The sequence below is a fragment of the Siphateles boraxobius genome, unplaced genomic scaffold, assembly GCF_051911475.1.
Source record: "Siphateles boraxobius isolate OS27281-9 unplaced genomic scaffold, OSU_SipBor_1 12, whole genome shotgun sequence".
NCBI lineage: Eukaryota > Metazoa > Chordata > Actinopteri > Cypriniformes > Leuciscidae > Siphateles > Siphateles boraxobius.
In genome coordinates this window covers 14,811,116-14,833,032 of record NW_027508722.1, presented here as the reverse complement: position 1 = coordinate 14,833,032, position 21,917 = coordinate 14,811,116, and the positions used below count along the sequence as shown (strand labels likewise).

At 37.1% G+C, this 21,917-nt stretch overlaps 1 protein-coding gene across 1 annotated transcript in view; it reads right to left on the bottom strand.

Moving 5' to 3' along the window:
• chn2 (chimerin 2) overlaps positions 1-21,917 on the bottom strand; it is a 51,792-nt gene extending 29,875 nt beyond the window's left edge. Inside the window, exons 1-4 of the mRNA XM_077209212.1 lie at positions 21,380-21,917; positions 3,641-3,679; positions 387-442; positions 89-120 (exon numbers count right to left, since the gene is read on the bottom strand). Of these exons, the coding sequence (XP_077065327.1) occupies positions 89-120; positions 387-442; positions 3,641-3,679; positions 21,380-21,428 (176 nt within the window). The 5' untranslated portion in view covers positions 21,429-21,917. The remainder of the gene's footprint in view (positions 1-88; positions 121-386; positions 443-3,640; positions 3,680-21,379) is intronic.

The following is a 21,917-nucleotide window of genomic DNA, read 5'->3' as shown; positions in this document are numbered from 1 at the left end:
AAGTAAAGACAGCTAGTAGAAGTAAAAAGAGGAATAGTAATATTGATGCTTTGCTTCCAAAGCACCACCAATAAAGTTAGACACTCACTCTCTACCATAGTATTTGGGTCTGCTTTCAATCTGCAAGCCAGAGAGGAGAACGTAAGAGAGGGAAACACATTGAGAAATACAGTTTTCAACACAAATCACTTTGTCAAACGGGTCATAAGGTGGTTAAACAAGCTTTTCTAATAGTAAGTCTTTTTAACAAGATGAGAGCATTTTGTGAACACGGCGACAGTCTAAACATAAGCTCCAGTGTTTAGTAAAAGATATGCAGACTGAATCAATATGAGTCATGTTTGAAAAACCTTGGGAGTGTTAACACAAATTTTTTCTGTACTTACCTCCTGAGGACATGTGATCCTCTTTGGTCTTGATGCTTCTTGTTGTAATTGGTACACTGATGAACAATAAAGCAAAATATTTCTAAAATGTTTATAAATGAATATTTCTATATTTTGAAAATAAGAAAAGGTTACACTGTGTTTCGGCATGAGAAGCAGCTCAACAGAAGAAATTCTACAGTTTATTTTACCTCTGATCTTTATAACGCTGCGGTGAGATGTTGGTATATATGGAGCGTGTCAAAACACAGCATTCTCTCTTAGACATTAATCCATTAGGCCTGAGCTTGAGGACACACACCCACTTACACTGCTGTCAGACTAAGCTACAACGCATTATAAAAGTGGATTGGGTAATATTGGTAAAGCTATTGAAAAATGAACACTGCGCAAGAGGCAAACAGATAAATCAACACCAACCGTTATGGGAATATGGTCAATATGGGAAAGGAGTACATGAAGGGCCAGTGTTCAGCTCAAGGGGGTTTAAGTACAGGTGTTTTGATTGTGCCTGTTTGTTTTAAAATGTAGTACAGAGAATGGAGGTTAACACCAGGAATTCCTCAGGTTATCCTCTCCTAAATAATCAGCTTGCACAGGCAAGGTCAATTTACGGTCAGTTCGCACAACATTCCTTTGATAGAGAGTTCATTCTCAATTATAATAATGGGTATTTTGAATTTCAAGCCATCACTAAAGTGAGAATACACCGGTATCTCCTATACCTATAAACAGACCTTGTATCTACAAGGTGGTAGAGTGCCCATCCAACTCTCTCTGCATTTGCAGTCTGAGACTACATTAAAAAAAATATATATATATATATTTAAACCTGGAAAAAATCATTAAGTTTTAAGATTTTGAACACTGTAAATTGTGAATTGAATTAGAAATACTGTATATGGATGTGTCAAACATTCATGCGTATTCTTGAATACATATCTTTTATGATGAACATATTTTAATGTTCTGTATTAAAATACTTTTTAAAATTTGATATTATTGTGGCGGGGGCGGGGCGTAAAGTAAAAAATACTTGGGGCTGTGCAACTGTTAATCGTGATTAATCGCATCCAAAATAAAATTTGTGTTTAGATAATATATGTGTGTGTACTGTGTATAATTATTTTGTATATATATATATATATATATATATATATATATATATATATATATATAAATACACACACATGCATGTATATATTTAAGAAATGATATATTTAGATATAATATAAATTATATATAAATATATATATATACCGTATATACATAAAAATATTTCTTAAATACATGTGTGTGTTTATATATACAAAACAATTTTACACAGTACACTCACATATATTATGTTAACAGTAACTTTAATATGAGATTAAAGAGATTAATTGTTGCACAGCTCTACAACTAATGCAACTGTCCTGATATCATAATTAAGGGAGAAAAAAATTCAAAAGAATAAAATCTTGTAAAGAAAACATTTGGCATAATCTTTTATTATTTTTATTTATTAGGGGAAAAAACGAAACTGCTTTACTGCTTAATAATTTTGAAAAAACTTTTGTCCGCCAAGGCAAAGTATTGTGGTGCAACAAGGTCAAGACATGCTCATGGATTAACATATTTTTTTGCTCGAAAATGTAGTCCTAAACATATTCCATATCCCTACCCCTAAACCTAATCCCATAAATTATCCCTAAAATCAAAGGGAAATGACAGATGAATAACACCGATGTAGAAGCACCTAACCCTGGTTGTAAGTCTAAACTTCACATAAACTGCAAGCCTGTCCCTCAAATCTGATTGGTTGATTGATTGTAATGTTGTTCCAGAATCAACAAAGATCAGGATCCAAAACCCAGGAACATGTTGTATGTTTACCCTCTTGGGAATATCAGATTATTTGACCTTTTAATGTCAAGGCAAGATCATTTCAAGTTGTAAAATGTTGTGTGTATGGGGTGACTCCCTTAAAACGTATTAATAAATCATGATGCTAGTAAAAAAAAAAAAAAAAAACTCTTACAATCTTATACTCATGTTAAATTTTCAAATTAAACATTTTACTCAAATTGCATTAATGATAATAAAATTGGTAGTTAAAAAAATATAACATGAAAGCATAAGGAATAGTGGACTCTTGGACTTTTGGCAGTATATTATCAATCTGAACTAATTAGTTCTTTACTGTGAGGAAAAAGTTTAATAATGGCATTTAGATCATTGTGAAGAAAGCAGCGGTAGTGGAATGATCAATACTGGCTCAAAAACAGCAACAGATGTGCAGGGGTACTTCAGCTCGACATGAACGTGACCTTCTCATGATGACTTCATTAAAAGCTGCTCATCATGCAGAGCAGCGATTGGCCGGCGCAGTTCGAGCACAGGCAGAATCTGGACTCAATGCTCAGATTTTTCCTCCCAGAGAGCAGGGAGGTATCTGACAGCGATGCCAAGATCTTGTCAAAGAAGCTCAGAACGAGCAGTGGGTTCTGGACAACGTCCACCAGAATGACAAGGATGGGGCCTGCTCTAAAAATACTGCACAGTGGGAGTGAATGCGAGGGAAAATGAGTTGAAATGTGGGATGGGCTAAAAAAATCGGAGATAATGCTCACTGGCCAGAAAAAACCTTGACAAGTGAATCGCTCCTGTCAGGGTCAGAAATTTACAGGCAAAAATGCCACCAAGATGAACATAAATGCCACCACATTCAAGATAAGGGGGGAAATGTAACTGTGCACAATTAAACTAAATTTATTACGGCTGTTGCGATTTAAATTTAGATTAGCATTGAGATTAGCAACCGCTGAAACTGTATAAACAACTAAGTTCAGCTTGTTTTGTTTTTGTAGCCAGAATATGACGTGCAACAATTTTACAGGTAAAAGTCTATAGCATTTTGATTGAATGAATGAATTGGTTAAATTTAAGTATATGATATAAAAAGACAACACAGATACATTTATTAAGGTAATTATAAAAATTGCTCTTACAAAGGTGAAAAAAGCTACTAGTAATCAATTCCAAATATTGCCCTATAATGAAAAAGTTAATTTCTGGCCCTGGTTCTTATTCCCTTTACCCTATGCCAAACCATATTTCCCATGATGCAATGTTCTCATGTTTGAAGCCCAGATTATTGTATTTCTTCAGTCGAGTGCGTTTTATTCTGGTTGTTATTGTCAAGTCTGTCAACTGGATCTAATTGAGACATTAAAATTATGTCTGTACATGTGTAATGTTACAAGAATACTTACAGTAGGATTTCCATATCGGTGGCTGGTAATCTTCAGGATCTACAAAAAAGGATAATAAAATAATGTCAGGATGTCTTCTGTTCTGTGCTAAATGAACATGTCAAAATAATTGTCTCTTGTCTACATGTTCACACGGTCTATAAACTTAGTCAGGTTAGAGAGCGGCTGTAATCCAAGGTTATTATATTGTTTTCTTAATGGCAAGTTTTCAGTAAGCTGTGATGCGTAATGTGCATGGCACTGACAATATAATCTTTCCTCTACAATGCCTTCGGGGAACACGTTTTAACACTTCTTTCATTTAGTTCCCCAGCTCAAAGACAATAAATATACAAATGTGTGTTTAACATACCCGTACAGCTAAAACACACGCTAAAACACACACACACGATTTTTCTAATTTAAAACACATGGCCTGTCAATCGATTAAACACTTTAATCAAATTAATTACATATGCAGATTAATTAATAAAATGAACCACAATTAATTGTATTTTCCATATTTAAATGTAATTTGCTGAGAAAAGCCCCCACACAAAGGGAATTCAAGGACGTTGAATTTTTTGTTGTTTCAGAAAAAAATTATTGAATAAAAATGTAGAATGTCAATATACTGTTTGTTTTGCTTCCTCTTGCATTCTGTTACAGTTTGTTGCGTTACAACGAGTTGTTTTTGAACTTGGGCAGATCAAAAAGAGAGCAATAATCTGTTTCACATATTAATACAGTAATTCTTGAGTGAGATGAAGGTTAACTGATTTTGGTTTGCAGCACAGTACACCCATGATGACTTGATAAACTACAGAAATTAATGGAAATAAGATGGAGTTGGGGTTGTGGAAGGGTGACAGAAATGAGATAATAAACTATTTATATACTCATCTAATGTTATTGACATGCTCCTCCCTAATAGAGCTCCATTCTATGTTTCCACCACAGAATAAATAAGAAAAAAGGTAATTGCAACTTCTTATCTCTTTAAGTCAGTCTAAGTCAGTTTATATCTCGCAATTCTGACTTTATTTCTCACAATTGTGATATATAAACTTGCATTTCTGACTTTTTTCTTGCAATTGCAAGTTTATAACTCACAATTCTGGCTTTTTGTCTCCCACTTATATATAAACTCGCAACTGCTGGGAAATTAACTTTTTGGTGGAAACTAGCTTCCATACCATTCTATATAGTTTGCAATTAGTAATACATTTCTGTTTTCCAACTTTTTCAGAAATGCTCTTCCAGACTATCTAACTTCAAATAACATTATGGAAAATACTTTCAAAACTAGGGTGAGATAATTGAACGGGGAAGCAGCACCTCTAGTGCACAAGTAATTTCTCAAAAGGAACTCAAGTCAGAGGCTGACATGGTTTAGTATGGATGTTGAGCACAGACAGTCTGGATATGGAGGTTCGTTTGCATACATTATAATGAGAATGGCAGTCCTGTCAATCTAGTCCGTCTAAAACAATATTTGAATTCAAATATCTCAATTACTGTTTAACATGCCAATTTAATTCAGTAAATTACTTTAAAGAATATGAGATACAAAAACTAACATTTAATCATGCCCTCCTGAACTATATGCAAATTATGTAAAGCAATTTAATCTGAGCAATTTTAGCTAAAAGTAAAAAGTACTTGTGAAAAGAAGTGCACTTGTGTGTGTATGTATGTATATATATATATATATATATATATATATATATATATATATATATATATATATATAAAATGTAAACATACATACTCTATTCTCATTCTTGTGACACCTTTAAAAATTACAGTTAACATGCAATTAAGTGTCTAAAAACATTACACAAAGTATACTCTTTTTAAGTAAAACATTTTTTATTTAATTAATGAAATGTGATTCATTTTGATTAATTAACTGGAACATCATGCTATTCATTTTTAAATTGACTGTCAGCCCTAAGCAATATTACTGTATTATTTATTAGTTATTACAGATTAAGGTAAACAGTCTCAAAAAGGTCATTAAATTAAATGATCCTAAATCTTTCTCTGACGTTTAAATACAGAAGCCTGAAATCATCAAAATAAAAATAAATAAATAAATAAACCAGGATTCTCAGGAATAAATCACAACAGTTCCTCTCACAGTCTAGCCAGACAGGCTTCTAGATAATCAATATTAGTACGTAAAGTAGGCCTGACAGTAACTGCACAAACCCATAAACAGAAATTTGGCAATAAGACAAAGACACTCATTTCACAAACATGCTTGTGCTGAACAAAACTCAGCATTTCCTCATCCAGAAAAGTATTTGAATCTCTGATCATTCATGGAATGATTACCCAAAAAAACACATTGCATCGTAAGCAATGACACACTCATTGTTGAGTTGAGAATAGTAATATACAGCCCTGGAAAGTGTGCGTAAGTTCAGAATGACAGTGTGATCTTGTGTCTGTGTTAGAGAGAAAGACAGAAGTAGATCGAATAAGAAAGATAGGGTGGAAAGTAGTAGCCGTTGTTTTCTTTTAGTAAAACAATCTCTGAACGCATAAATCAATGTGCGTTTTCTTCTCTTCCCTGAATACGTACTGGTCTCTATGGATCCATGTCTTATTTCAGGCACTGTCTCTTTTAATGTCAGCACTTTACTGAGGCCAGTCAGCATTTCCTCCCTGCCTACACACTCACAACTAAAACACAAGCTCAAAGTCCAAACCACAAACACACACAGCGCTCCATCCAAACCCGCAGCCAAACATACAACAACTGTTATACAACATGGGCTCGCTCTGTATATGTCTTGTCAAAGTTGTAAACATTTTGTCAGATTTATTTATAAAGCCACAGGTGAAAAGTACACAAAAAACTGAGCTGCCAAGCTAAGATACCCATTATTCCTTGGCTTGGCAATAGGTACGCTGAGCCAGAATGAAAGGATTGTATGGTTTAAGGCTTTGGCATGTGCTTGCAAAGAGAACATTTAGCAAGAACATCAAGCGATTTAGTCCTTGTCTTTCTGGAAGATGATGATATAGCGAGGTTTAAATGTTGGCTGAGGTTTAGGTTTGTGTTTTTCTGGTCTGAATCCTTTGTAATTTATGACAAAGTGTGTAGCAATTTTACATGCAGGCAGTAGTGCAGCACTAAATATATGGAGGAAAGATATGAACAAATTAAATAAGGATATAGTTCGCCACAAATTGAAAACTCTGACATCAATTGTGCCTCACTTTTTTTTGTTCTGTGGACCACAAAAGAAGACATTTGGAAGTTGGGCTGCACGAATTTTTTTTTGGGGGGGGGGGGGGGGGGGGGGGGGGTTTCTGATAAAAATTGCTTTTGCGAGTTAAAAAAATATCCATATTTGCTGTGCTTGTTTGTAGGGCTGTAAAAATTTTGCGATTATATAGCAAAATGACTATATTATTATTTATCATTGTTGTTATTAATTTAAAAATTACTTTAAGAATTTAAGAATGATGAGTTAATTATATAATTTAAGAATTACTTTTTTACAGTACAACTGTAGAATACTAATAAATATGGCTGTTATAATTTATGAATTTTCAAATGTTAAACCAAACCGCAAGGGGGCCCTTAAACGGTTCTCTTTTGACAATTCTCATTACAATTTTGGGAAGATGGTTGGCACATGTTGCTGTTAGCTGAGTTCATGTGGAGCGGCATTTACAGTGAACTGAGCCGCTCTAAGGGTGTGTTCACACTTGGCAGGTTTGGTTCGACAAAAATGAACTCTTGTGCGATTGCTCTGTTAGTGCGGTTCATTTGAATAAGCAATGCTGCCCTCCGAGCACTGATGCGCCCCAATCAAGCAGACTGAGACCCCTGAAAAGGTTGGTCCCGGTTGGCTACCAAATGAACTCTGGTGAAATATGAACGCAACAGGGACCAAAGACATCTAAACGAACCGGATACGTCCTGAACAGGACGTGATGTCACAAGATGCGACCCTAAAAAGGACAGAATGCTCAAGCCTCTCTACCAAGTTCTGTCTTGCTGCCCAACATTTAAATAGTTGGTCAATGTTTCCCTAGCTCCACCTGTATAGATCTGCTACATGTAATCTAAGCAGCAGCATGTCTTAAGACCCTTCAAGATAAATCGAAGAACAAACTGATGTGACGTCATTAAAAACAATCAGGCCAAAACTTAGTTTGTTTTGGGAGTTCGAAACAGCTTACCAAAGCAAACTTTCGGGAAAAGTACGCTCCGGCTGGTAAACTCCTTCGTACTACCATTGGTCTGTGGCGATTACGTACTAGAAAAAGTGTGCTCTGAGGCTCTGCCTTCTTTGACGTGGAAATCTTCTCTGGTTCATTTCTTCTGTTCAGTCCGTTGATGTCAGACGTCCGCGAGTGAAGTGTGGGCGGCGTCGGGATGTTCGCTAACAGTATATCGCTGCTCACGTATATCCAAACTTCTTTTAACAATATTTGTAAAAATCTATCCCAGCACACAACATCGTTGATGAGCTGCTTGCGAGTAAATGAACTAAGTGCCATGCTTCAATCTGATACAGCGCATATATTTATTTATTTAAATTGTAGCCTTTGCGATTTGATAATCGGACAAACTGTGCGTTCACACCGGACAAACCGCGAATAGCGCGTCAAATTCGCGTCTACCGCGTCTAGTTTGACGCTTGACCACTTTGTTAATTCGTGCGACGAGTGAAACTGACGCGCGTAAATTTCGCTTCAAACTTTAGTTTTTACGCGCGTCAGTTCAAAACAAAATTCCTGGTGAAAATTTTAAGTTGACTAGTGTGATCAACAATACCAATTTTTTTTCAGATTTTATTTAATATTTCCAAAGTTATTCAAAAGTTTAAAAAAAAATACAAAAAATGAAATGCCTACTCTCAAATAAATGAGGCCTATGATTATTCAGATGCAAATCAAAACATAAAACCAGTCCTAATTGAAAGAGAACATGTTGACAAAAAGATTGAATCCAAGATTGGGTGAAAATATGGTATAATGAGTGACTTATAAGCTATTTTTTATAGGCCGGCCATTTTTGACCGGGAACACCACAAGTGTAACAAGGTAACAAACCCCCCCCCCCCCCCCCCCATAAAAAAGAAGACATTTTTCAAAAAAAATTAGATTTAGTTATACCGTTTGGGAACAAAGTCACTAAGTTTCAGTCCAAAGCGATAACATTAACTAGTATTTTCGGGAAAAAGAAAATCTTCTCCGGGTCAAATTGACCCGAACACCACATGAAGGTTTGTCCTGTGTTTTTTTTCCTTCACACAACACAGACACGAACTATGTTCTTGCACTAAAGTATGCTGGTTCTCTTTACATTAGAATAATAATAATGTTTCATATAATCTAGATTAGATATGGAACAAATAGCATACAAAATGAATGTCTCATATATTAAAATCAAGATTTTATGTGGTAAAATATTTACTTCACCACGTGACAGCAGCAAGTTGGCTCCTGATTGATTAACGCTGCGCGAATTTGACGCAGAAGTTCATATTTTTCAGCTTGGGCGGCAGACGCGAATTCGCGACAAACGCGTGAATGCACAAAAAGCACTAAATAAATCATTCGCACGGAACGCGCCAGACGCTCAATTCGCGGTAATCGCGTCATTCGCTTGAACTTGTCGCGCCAATGAGGCGAATTCGCGTCTACCGCACCGCCCTCTATGCCTCATTCGCGCCGCAGGAATTTTTTACGCGCGTAACGCATCTTTGCATTGACTTAACATTGAAATCACTCGCGCTAGACGCTCTATTCGCGTCTGGTGTGAACGCACCATAAGCCATTTATTTTGATTAAATTGTGCATTACTGCTTTGAAGAATGTTTCAGCTGTTTTTGTCCATGCAAGTAAAGTCAATAGGTTCAAAAACAACATTGACATTTTTCAAAATATCTTCTTTGTGTTCCACAAAAGAAAGTTATACAGGTTTGGAACAACATGGGGGTGAGTATTTTCATTTTTGTTTTGAACTATTTATTTATTTGGGCGGCCCAGTATGAACTTTACAGTAGTCAAGTAAGATAGATTAGCTTTCAATCAGTGTTTATGTGAGCGTTTGTTTGGATTAGTATGAAGCTGTATTGTCTGTTGGAGTTTAGGAGTGCTGGTGTGCTGCAAAGTAAACAATAAAAAAAAAGATATTCTTCAGTGGCTCATTTGGAAAATTTATGATTTCTTTTGGTGATCTGCCAGGTGCTTTCTTCCCTCTATCGCTGGATCTAATAGAGAGGCTGGAGAACACTGACGGAGGAAACCTGAGGGTCAGGAGGTGCAGGCTGCCTATTCACAAAACACTCCCGTCTACTTACAGTATGTCAATTAACAATGAACAAAGGCTTCGAAAGCCTGAAAAGGAAGAATATTGAAGTCAGAGCAATTAGAATGGTGAAGGTTGGGCTTTGTGAAGACTATGAAAAGAAGTGACTGAAAGATTCAGTACAAAATCTTGCATAATACTGCATCTTTCTTGATTAGACACCAGATTTTGCTGCGGTTCTCAGGAGAAAAGGCTTTTAATTAATAAAATGTCTTTCCCTGAATGCTACAGGCAATCTGTGAGGAGTGTTTGCCATTATTGAAAAAAGAGACTAGATGAATCTGATTAAAATGTTCAAACCAAGGACAAATTGTTGAGATATGCTGTAAAGGCTCTTATTGTATTCAACTTCTCCCGTAGCTCAAAAGCCCAGGCATCCATTTGAGGTAGTATTTTATAGGCTGGGTAATGTTAAATGTCATTTGCTCTTCCAGGCTGTTGCAGAAAAGATTCCACTGCTTAAAAGAATCTGAGAGCATAAAAGCTGCTTTGAGATGGAAAGTTGGGCGACTATCTGCAGCTCACACACACCCTCACAGCTCCCACTTTCTTGGGCAGACTCTTATCTCTCACACAAATTAAAGCTCAGCGGATGAGAGGGAACAGGCATCCTTAGGGCAGAACATAGAAATCCAAACATAGACTAGCAGTATGTACTTCAGACGAACAGCCCGTCTGAAATATCTGCATATGGAGGAACATAGCCTTAGCAAAACCTGACTATCGAATCTTAGCATTTATACACACTGTTTTTTTTATTATTGTGGGGACTTAGACTCCTATTGTTTTTATATTGAACTAATGATTGGTAATGCTTACCACCCACACAATGTGTGCTTTTCAGGTTTACTATCCATTATTGGCAGTGTTTACTTGTCAAGCATCTTCAGGGCCATGGCAATATTTTTTTTTTTTTGAGTAGTGAATGTGAGTTTGCCTCATGTCTTTTTTGAATGGGAGGCAATTAAAAGATATACTGGCAAGAAACATCTTTCCATTGAGCTGTACTCCCTGGCAGCATGCAAAAACATGCAATGCCACCAATGTTATTTGACTCACAAACATGACTTATGAAACATGTTCTGTTTAGTGAATCAAAAAGATAGGCTGAATTCAGATCAGTATACTAGAATACTACTCTTAATGCCTCTTAATGAACTAATTGCAGAAATCTTTCTAATTCTATTCTAATTCAACTTTCAGCAAGATTAGTTTTTCAGCTGATGAACAATATAAATATTGACAGCTGATCAGAAACTACCGGACTTTAAAGAGCCTTTAATTGTATGATCATTGTCCACAGGTGTTCCTTGTCTTGTAATTAGTTAGTGTATTTAAGCTCTTATGTTTGCCCTGTGTCTTTGTCCTGGATTGTATTTTTCTAGTGTTGACTGTTTCCTGCCGTTGTTCTTGTCTCATGCCTTGCCATGCCCTTGTTTTATGTTTGTTTATGTTTTGTAAAGTAAAGTTTGTGTTTGGGTCCTCGCCAGCTTGCCTCCAGTGATTTGATTGCGTTACACCTATACATTCACCTGAATATATCAGCTGGTTACTGAATCAGCATCTTACTTATTAATATTTAAATGTATTACGTGATTTAATTTTTTTGGTTATCGAAATAAAGCAGGTTTTGTATCAATACAGTCTGCTTGTCTATATGATAAGTTTGAAGGAACTCATAAAAGGCTTAAAGTAGAGTAACATATAATGTTGTTCTCCAATTTTTTACAAGCAAAATCCAGGCATCTCAATAGAAATCAACATTTCATGTGAGGGCAAAAGATTTTCCCCATGCGGATTTCACATCAGGTTCAGTTGGTCATGCGAATTTGCCTCGTTGAAAGTGCATGTCCACTGCTTTTTCAATTAATTCCTATGGAAGCTGAGCTTCTCGCCTGCATATCGGATTGTGGGATTGACAGCAGGTCGGAGAAAGTATTGAGCTTTCCAAAATTTGATAGAAGCTCAACTTTATGAAAAATCAAGGGGAAAACGTTGGACGATACCCTATTCTAAGTTACTTTAGTTTTTTATCATAATTGTTGTGTTATATTAAGTGAAGTTTGGATGCGCAAAACCTCCAAAGAATTCTGAAGAAAACATTGCTTGTGGAGACATTTGGTCCAAAAATGTCAGCAAAACCATATCCACACACACACAGCAGTCTGTTTCAGCCAACACACATATGTGAATATGCAATACGCACACATTTAGTGCTGATCCAGTGTTTTTGGGGACATTTTCCAGCTCCTGCGGGGAGGCCATCTGTACAGTATGCTGCTCAAAGAGCTAGGGTACATTATACAGTCTCTCTGAGGCACAGAAAGCAAAGCCACACATCACTTCCACTTCACACAATGAGCCTAAAGAGTGTGGGGATCTTCAGGAACAGAACTGGCAAGAAATGTGGAGAATTTTGTGACTATGTGCGAGACAAGGCATTAAGACAGAGTAACTGCGAGGGAAGGCAAGATGAAGTGTGTTTATCCTGTAACACTGAATGCAAGTGAGGGTGGGTTAGGGTATTTTCCTGTATGGCTGTATGCCTTTGTTTAATTGTTTGTGTGTGTTTGTGTGTGTGTGTGTGTGTGTGTGTGTGTGTGTGTGTGTGTGTGTGTGTGTGTGTGTGTGTGTGTGTGTGTGTGTGTGTGTGTGTGTGTGTGTGTGTGTGTGTGTGTGTGTGTGTGTGCCGCATGTACTGTTGGAAGCCACTCACTTCTGATTGGCAAAGGAAACACACAGTCTCACGTAGGCAGACATTTGACTCACAGTATACAATGTCCAGTCTACAATGCAGTTTGTAGTTTATATATATATATATATATATATATATATATATATATATGTTTGTGTGTGTGTGTGTGTGTGTGTGTGTGTTGGTGCTCATGTTTCAACCTAAATACCAGTACACAAAATAATAAAATAAAAGTATAAATAAAAAATCCATGTTGTATACACCAACACCAGAAAGTTGCGCGAGGCCAGTCAATCAGATTAGATCTAGCTAGTTTGAGAAAGTGATTTCCAGTTTTGTATGATCAGAAGGTCAGTGAACAGACTGTTGAGGGTCTGTTGGCCTGCCATGAGTTTACACCCACACACACACACACACACACACACACACACACACACACACACACACAAACAGTACACAAGCACACATCAATAGCAGGGAGATCTATTGTTTGGTGATGTGATTCCAGAGGGTGATGGATGGCCATGGGAATATCCACAGAGGTGATTAATAATAAATGCAGAGACACAGGAAGAGGTGAGCACTAAAAAACTCTCTCCTCTGGTTCTCAGCAACACTCTATTTAACCAATAAAACGGCAGTCTTAAATAAGCCACTTATTTCACTCAGACTCACTGACTGTAAAACTACAGCTGGAATCACACAAGAAACCAAGAAATCTATTAAGATGACCACTAATGGAAAGACCGTATTACAGTGGCTTCAATAAGAAACGAAAGCCTTTAAAAACAAGATTATAATAATGAGCAGCTTTCCGAAGAGCGAAGGAGAGAAAGTACCATTTTCGGGCCAGTAAGTGATGTGCACGCCTCATTTACCAGCTCTGTCATCACAGGCCGAGCTTCCATTCAATCTTTCGCCCCTTCATTCATGCTTTTTTTAGCGACGTGAAACAGCTTAGAAAAGATCTCGAAAAACCAAGGTTCTTTTACTAGACCACTGCTAAGAGACATTTACCCAGACATCAGTCTTCAGCTTAAAGGGATAGTTGACCCAAAATTGAAAATTACCCCATGATTTACTCACCCTTAAGTCATCCTAGGTGTATATGACATTCTTCTTTCAGACGAATACAATCAGAGTTATAAAAAAAATGTCCTGCTTCTCCAAGCTTTATAATGAGAGTGAATGGCCATTTCTGTTTTAAAGTCAATAAAAGTGCATCCATCCATGATCAAAGTAATCCACACGGCTCTGGGAGGTTAATAAAGGTCTTCTGAAGTTTAGTGATGGGTTCGTGTAAGAAAAACATCCATATTTAAAACTTTATCGACTAAAATAACTAGCTTCCGTCAAAAGCGTACGCATCGATTTACAGCGAAAGAATAACACTTGACCTGACGCACAACGTAATGACGAACGCGGAAGCGCAGAGGATAGAGCAAAACAAAACACCAGTCACAAATTAGAAGTCTAAAACGACAATTTTTGAAGAGAAATGTCGGAGGAGCTTGAGTTTGTTTCCTAGCCCTGTTTGTTTGAACCGCGAGAGGCGTCAAAGCTTACGCTACTCGTACATCCTACGTCATACATTGTCAAGTGTTACTCTTTTGGCTTAAGTCGACTTGCGTGCGGCCGTCTGCCGGAAGCTAGTTGTTTTAGTTGATAAAGTTTAAAATATGGATATTTTTCTTACACGAACGCATCGCTTCACTTCAGAGGGACTTTATTAACCCGCCAGAGCCGTGTTGAGCACTTTTATCATGGATGGATGCGCTTTTATAGACTTCAAAACAGAAACGGCCATTCCCTGCCATTATAAAGCTTGGAAGAGCCGGGACATTTTTTTAATATAACTTCGATTGTATTCGTCTGAAAGAAGAATGTCATATACACCTAGGATGGCTTGAGGGTGAGTATCCCTTTAAGAGTGATATTGTTTGCATGAATTGATTTGTAAGAGTTCTTCTATTCCCTTTTTTTCCTTAGCTGTAGACTTGACTTTGATGTTAACCAATTCCAGGACAAGGAACAGAGCTTCACCTCAAACAAGCCGATGCTGCCTGCAATGCAGAGAGCCCGAGTAAAAGGACAGGCAAGCCCTGTTGAGTGTTATCTCTCTTGCTGTTTGCTTACCAGAGCTTTCAATCATGTGATCTGTTCCTGTTGTAGAACTCGCCCTTCTCTTCCAGAAGAACACAGAACAGAACCACAAAAAGCAGACGTCATTTTCATGATGACTATGATCAAGTACAGATGAGCAGTCAATATGAAATCAAAAAGGACCATTTTTAGATAAACAACATGCAAATATATTGGTCTAAATCTACTAATTTATTCAAACATATATTAAAAATATAGTTTATATGTCTTGAATGCCTCTTTTATAAGATGACCATGATCTAAATAAAATTCATTTTCAAATTGTATATATTATAAATAAAAAAATGTCTGCCAAATCTAATTCATACGGTTTAACCAACATTAAAAAATAAGTGACAGTTAAGTTGTAAGTTTATAATGTTGCAAAATATTTCTATTTCAAATAAATGCTGTTTTTTTTTACTTTCTATTCATCAAATAATCCTGACAGAAATGCTCCATTGTTTCCACAAAAATATTAAGCAGCAATTAAGTAAATTAAGTTTTTAGCACTGATAATAATTCTCAATGTTTTTTTGAGCAGCTAATTAGCATATTAGAATGATTTCTGAAGGATCACGTGACACTGAAGACTGAAACAATTCAGCTTTTCCATCACAAGAATAAATAAATCATACATTAAAATAGAAAACCGTTATTTAGATTTTTGTAATAATACTTCACAATATTACCAATAATCAGCATTTACAAGTAATGATATTATTAATGTTAATGTATCACACTTTAGATTAGGGTCCAATGCTCACTATTAACTATAACTTTTGCCTAAATAAACTCCTAATTATTGCTTATTAATAGATAGTGAGGTTATTGTTAAGTTTAGGTATTGTGCAGTTTAGGTTTAGGTCATGCAGAATAACTAATAACCAGTGTTGTGCAAGTTACTTCCAAACTGTAATACATTATATGTTACTTGTTACTGTTATTTAAAAGTAATTCATTACATTACAATATTACTCTCTCAGAATTGTAATGCGTTACATTACTCCTGTATTACTTTTGAGTTACTTTCACCAAAATAACTATACAGAAGTAGAACTTAACATTCTAAAATGACTAGGGCTGTAACGAAATGCGATATGAAACCGAAATCGCGACACTCAGATCCACGAACCTGCAGAATCGCGACACACACCTTCCAACTCCCAGCGTTATCCATACCGTCCAGATCCAATGCTACCACATCTTTAAGTTACTATTTGAAGTTAACTTAACATTATAAAATATGTAGACCTACACCACAAAACTAGTTGAGGATAAATTATTTCAAATTTGGGAATTCCAGCGTTATGGACAAGACATTTGCAGACTTGCAGTCAAAACTTATATAATTATATAAATTCTCAGAAAATGCATTAATACCAAAATATTGAAACGTCTGTTTATCCATAGGCTCCTCCCAGAAAGGAGTCCAGACATTAGAAAAATATCAGTCTACACATGCGTTTTATATTTAATATTAGGGAAATCGACAGTCATGTGTGACAAAAAAAAATCTTTAACTTTTAGGAGGCAACGATTTTTGTTGTTGTAATTCTGTGAATTACACTGCTCAAATCTAATGAAGAAGGGTTGGCTCTCCACAGAACATAAAATATTCATTTTATTTTATTTTTCGTGTTCGCATTTATGAGGAAAAAACAATGTTGCAGACGTGACAGTTCTCCGTTACGGACGCGACCGCTCTGAAGCGGCACTAAAATACTGCTTTAAAACTTTCACAGACACCTTACACAGAAGACACGAAGCCTTTCTTTAAAGTGAATTTCGTTTTGTATTAATTTTACGGACCTGAAAAATGTATCTATATTGAAATGTCTACTTGTAAACAGAACAATTCAAAACGAAAGAAAACAGACTGCTCTCTGCTTATGAAATGTGCATTTCTCTCTGGTGCATTCACTACTGCGAAGATCGCGAGTCAGCATCGTCAACTTCATCTTGACTTTATTAATAAACAATCAACATGTCTCCTTGCTATATTTGACATATTCATAATCATTGCTTTTGCCGGTTCTTTGTGACAGCTTTTAGGTGTTTTATCGGCAGCGCCGCCGCCGCCCTTACATGAACGCGTCACCACGGCATCAAAAACATGATTGCGTGATGAAAACATGAAAAATACCACATAAACATAGCCTAACTGTTTAGAAAGAAAACACAGAACGAATAGCCTAATGCTCATACGTCCATCTCGCGAATGTACGAATGTATAATCTTCTTCATGCCATCTTCACCATTAGCTGCTTTTCCACTGGCCAGCGCGAGCACAGAGACCGAAATCATACCTCACGGCACTCCTGTAAAAAATAAATCGCTATACAAATATATAAGACGCTGCCATTTAGTCTTTAATTACAGACTTGGACACCACACGCGGCTATTGACTGACCACGAACAGGTAATTTAGCCTACTTGCATCATTAATTCGTAAATGCCTGGCGGTCTTGCTGTTTTTTTTTGTTTGTTTGTTTGTTTTACAATTAAAACTAAAAGTCTGTTGTAACGCAAGCCTTACCGAACATGTACCGAGTAAAATATTACTGAAAATTGATTAGTAATGCCTTACACTACTGCGTTACAGCAAAACGTAATATGTTACTGTAATGCATTACTTTTGTAATGCGTTACTCCCAACACTGCTAATAACTAAAAGTACAATCAGCCAACATCCTGGTAATATGCATGCTAATTAACAACTAGTTAATAGTGAGAATTGGACCCTAAACTAAAGTGTTACCGAAAACTCTTATTCTTACTTGATAATCACACCACATAAGATTTTTAGAGCCACAATACAATAGTAAAATGGGTTGTAAATGCTGTGTAATGTTGACTTTAAAAGAAGGGTAACACTTTAGTTTAGGGTCCAATACTCACTACTAACTAGCTGCTTATAGCATGCATATTACTAGAATACTGGCTGTTTATTAGTACTTATGAAGCACATATAAATGCCTTATTCTGCATGACCATATTCTACATCCCTTAATCCACAATACCTAAATTTAACAACTACCTTATCACTTACCACATGCAGATTCATAATTACGTAAGAAGTCATTTAGCAGGTTATTTTATCCAAGGTCTTATCCAAAGCGACTAACTGAAGTGCAATTATTATCAAGACAATCCGTCTAGAGCAACCTGGGGTTAAATGTCTCGCTTAAGGGTACAGTGAACAGTTGAGTCCCTCCTTCCTGGGATTAAACCAGCAACCTTCTGGTCAAGTTCCCCAAGCTTAAGTCAAGACAACCCCTTCAGATTAAAAACAAATCGAATCAGCGCAAACCCATAAATCAACCATAATTTCAACATCGTTCTCAAGCTTGCAGTTCTGAGCTGCAGTCCCAGTTTTCCTTTAGGGAAACATCAAAAGCTCAAACTGGCCTTTGAAGTCAGAAGAGCTGAGCAGAGCGGCATCCATCTCGCTCTGCCCTTTATTTGTTTACAGCCCTGTCCTTGGCTAATATAAAGCAGAACAAACTAGACGAAACGGGTTTTCAGCCAAAAAAGTGTATTTCCAACATAATGATACTCCTGTAGACACGGCGAGCCTGGTATTCAGTATCCAATGATTACACCGGGGGCACGGAGCTAATGACAGCTCTCCGTACCGCAGGCACAAAAAGTTCCTCCGCCTTCTTCAGGCCTCGCAGCCACAGTGCAGTTCTGCTTCTTCAGCAACACGCATGTGAGATAATCTATTTGGGAATGGATGGCGACCACGGAGAGTCATGGCTTGGCTTGATCCCTTTACTGGATCTCAAGAGCCCGTGGCTTGGCGTGGGGGAGGAATCGCGGTTCCGTGCCTCTGGACGAAGAGTTACAGCAAGCACGAATTGAATGAGACAAACCCTCTGTTTCTCTCTCCCAGGGTCACTATTGAGCTTCAATGAAATGAGTGCCTACTCGGAAAAACATTTCTTCTTTACACGCCCATTTAACAAAGCTTGTTATTTGAACTCGCACTCCCTTGAGACGTGTACTGTTCCTCAGATCATACGCATCCCTCCTTCTGTTTAAACGCAATGCCAAGCGGAGCAGCATGAGGAGGTGTTAATATGTGGGAGTGATTCTGAGTGCGCTTCCAACCTTATCTCACTCTTGGGATCGGTTTATTTAGACACCTGCAAACCCTTTTTGTGCTTCTCACACCTCCGGCCAACCTAGACATTTACTATGTTTTGTGTCTTACATGGAATTATGGATTTATGGATGGTGGTTTCCATTCCTTCCAACCAATGTGCGTTTATCATCTAACCTCACAAAATGTGAATAAGTCATTAACTACATCAAGTTTGGGGTCACTGTGAGTTTTTCTTTTTAAGAAATTAATCATTTTGTTCAGCAAAGACAATAAATTTATCAAAAAAGGCTAAATATTAAGATGCCCAACTGTTTTCAACATTGATAATAACAATAAATATTTCTTGAGCAGCAAATCAGCATATTTTAATGATTTCTGAAGGATCATGTGACACTGAAGACTGGCGTAATGAACCTGAAAATTCAGCTTTGCCATCACAAGAATAAATTTCATTTTATAGTATTCAAAATATGAATGTATTTTGTATCAAATAAAGGCCAGGGAGAAAACATCTTACCAACCCCGAACATTTGAACAGTAGTGTACATGGGTGTAGATTTAAATGTGTTGTTTGCAAAAGATGCAGTTTGGTAACTGTGTCAAAATATGGCAAAAGTTTTGACAATGAACAGGTAGTTGTAGGTGGAAGTTAATATATGAGATGGTTCTCACTGCGGAACATGAAATCCACGGGGAGGAGTCGGATCCAGATCCAACTCCTCCCACCTTACATACACCTAAACCTAGCCAACTCCGCCCCCTGATCCCTAAACACACCCCTAATCCCTAAACCCAACCCTAATCCTACCCATCTCCACCCCTTGGATCTTGATCCGACTCCTCCCCGTGGATCTCATGTACTGCATTGAGGTGCTACTGTAATATATTGGCAATCAAACTTGAGAAAAAGTAGTTCAAACACCATCACACTCAGCTAGGAAGATGACAGGTAATTTTAAAAGCTAATTTTCAACATCAATAATTTCTTGCAGATAATAAGATCAGGATAATAGAAAATCTTTCAAGTGCATCAAACGGAGAGAGGAACAGCTTATAGGGTAATTAGTTTTCATCACACGCCCATGAAAACATTTGATGACTCATTTTAGATGCAAAAAATTCTGAAATGTTGAGATATAGGGTAGGCTATATGTCTGTTGTAACCGTTATCCCTTGAGACAATGGGCGGGAAGTGCATTTGCACTGGATGTGTCCAAACCAGTTTTCTGGTTCCCACGTTACAACATGTTGAAATGGACACAACAAAACCCAAACTTTCCAGTTTTTAAAGTTTAGATCATTTTCTGAGAGGACGACTGTTGGCGTTACTGGCAGTGATATCAATAGTTGACACTGAAGATCTGAATGTGAGCTTGCAGTCGACTGAGAGAAAGGGGCAGGGTATTTATGCGAACGTAATAATAGGACAAGTCTGTCATTAAAATGAAAGAGCGTGTTGTTTTGATTTTTAAAAAAAACGAATGCAGGGATGAATCATTGACAAGGTCATGACACTATTTCCTCATACGCTGATATTTCCACAAATATCCAGGTTTTCGATAATATGTTCTTTAATGTATAAAATCATGGTAACAGCGCTGATTATTTGAGATTTTAGTAAACCTCACTGAATATAAGATATTAAAAGTTATATTATTTATGGACTTGTTATGGGGAACGACATACTTAAAAATAAAGGTTATTTTGCAGCGATGTCATAGAATAACCATTTTGGGCTCCTCAAAAAGAACCAGTTTTTAGTGTGAAGAACATTTTAATAATCTTAAGAACTTTTTTCCACTATAAAGAACCTTTTGTGCCGTGGATACTAAAGGCTATTTGTGGAACCATCAATGCCAATAAAGAACATTTATTTTTTAAGAGTGTATGGTAACAGGGTTGCCACAACTTAATAGAAATATAGCTATATAAGAGAGAGAATACAAAATGCTTTTAATTCTACATGAAATCAACATCAGTGCATGCAGTAGGCCAATGTTTTTTCACTGAGGATTAAAAATATAGGATATTATTTAGAATTACAATATTTATAGCCTAATTCAGCACATTTTTTTTATTTTTTAACCTCCCACCATAATAGTTAACATTTATCGTGATCAAACCAAAGAGTCATATGCCATATTATCAGATAGAGGTGGCCTGTAAAACTCGTGCACTGTGAGTGTGACATTACACAATCCTCTGCCACCGTGCATAGGTTGATATTAAAAACTGCATGCTCTTACATTGGTGAAGGAAGTCAAAGGTGGGTCTAGTACGTCCTGGATGAAGAAAAGGTACTGTTTGACACACCTCTTCACCATGTTCTATCCTGTCTGCTTTAATTCCATCCAAAACCACAGAAATGAAACTGTCAACCACGTCCTTTCTGCCATAATCACGTCAAGTGCTTCTTCAGATTCCCAAACAAAATATCCATGTTTCATTTCGTTTCATTAGTACGTTACTCACCCGAAGAGACGGAGGAACCCGACAGACTGGAGTTACTAGACGCTGCCATCGCGTGTAAATCACTGAATCCACAAGCTTACTGGCGTCTGTTCGGGCTTGACAGCTCTTCCATCTCAGTCTCTGCTCTCCTGACCTGTCTTCAGCTCTCCAGAGTTCCTCCTTAACAGCCGATAATATCCAGCTGTGAGAGTCAGATCAGACGGGAGTCGCCAACGCTGGCACATTTACAGGCGCGTGTGTGGCAGAAGAACCATGTGAAAATAGTTTATATACGAACAGAAAATATGGCAACTCATCTACACGTCATCGTAATGAAATGCAGAATTAAAAAAAACTTCCACGCCGTTGTGTGTGCTGTCAAAGCCAGTAGGCTTCGCCATATTTAGAGACATGGATTTTACTGTAACGCTTCCATGTGCCACTTCAAGGCTCGTAATAAACACACAGTGTGTGTGCAGCGCGAATCCGCCTTCTTAAAGTGGAAGAGACGCGCGTCACTAGAGCGCGCGCATTCCTCCTGTCTACCTGACCATGCTGT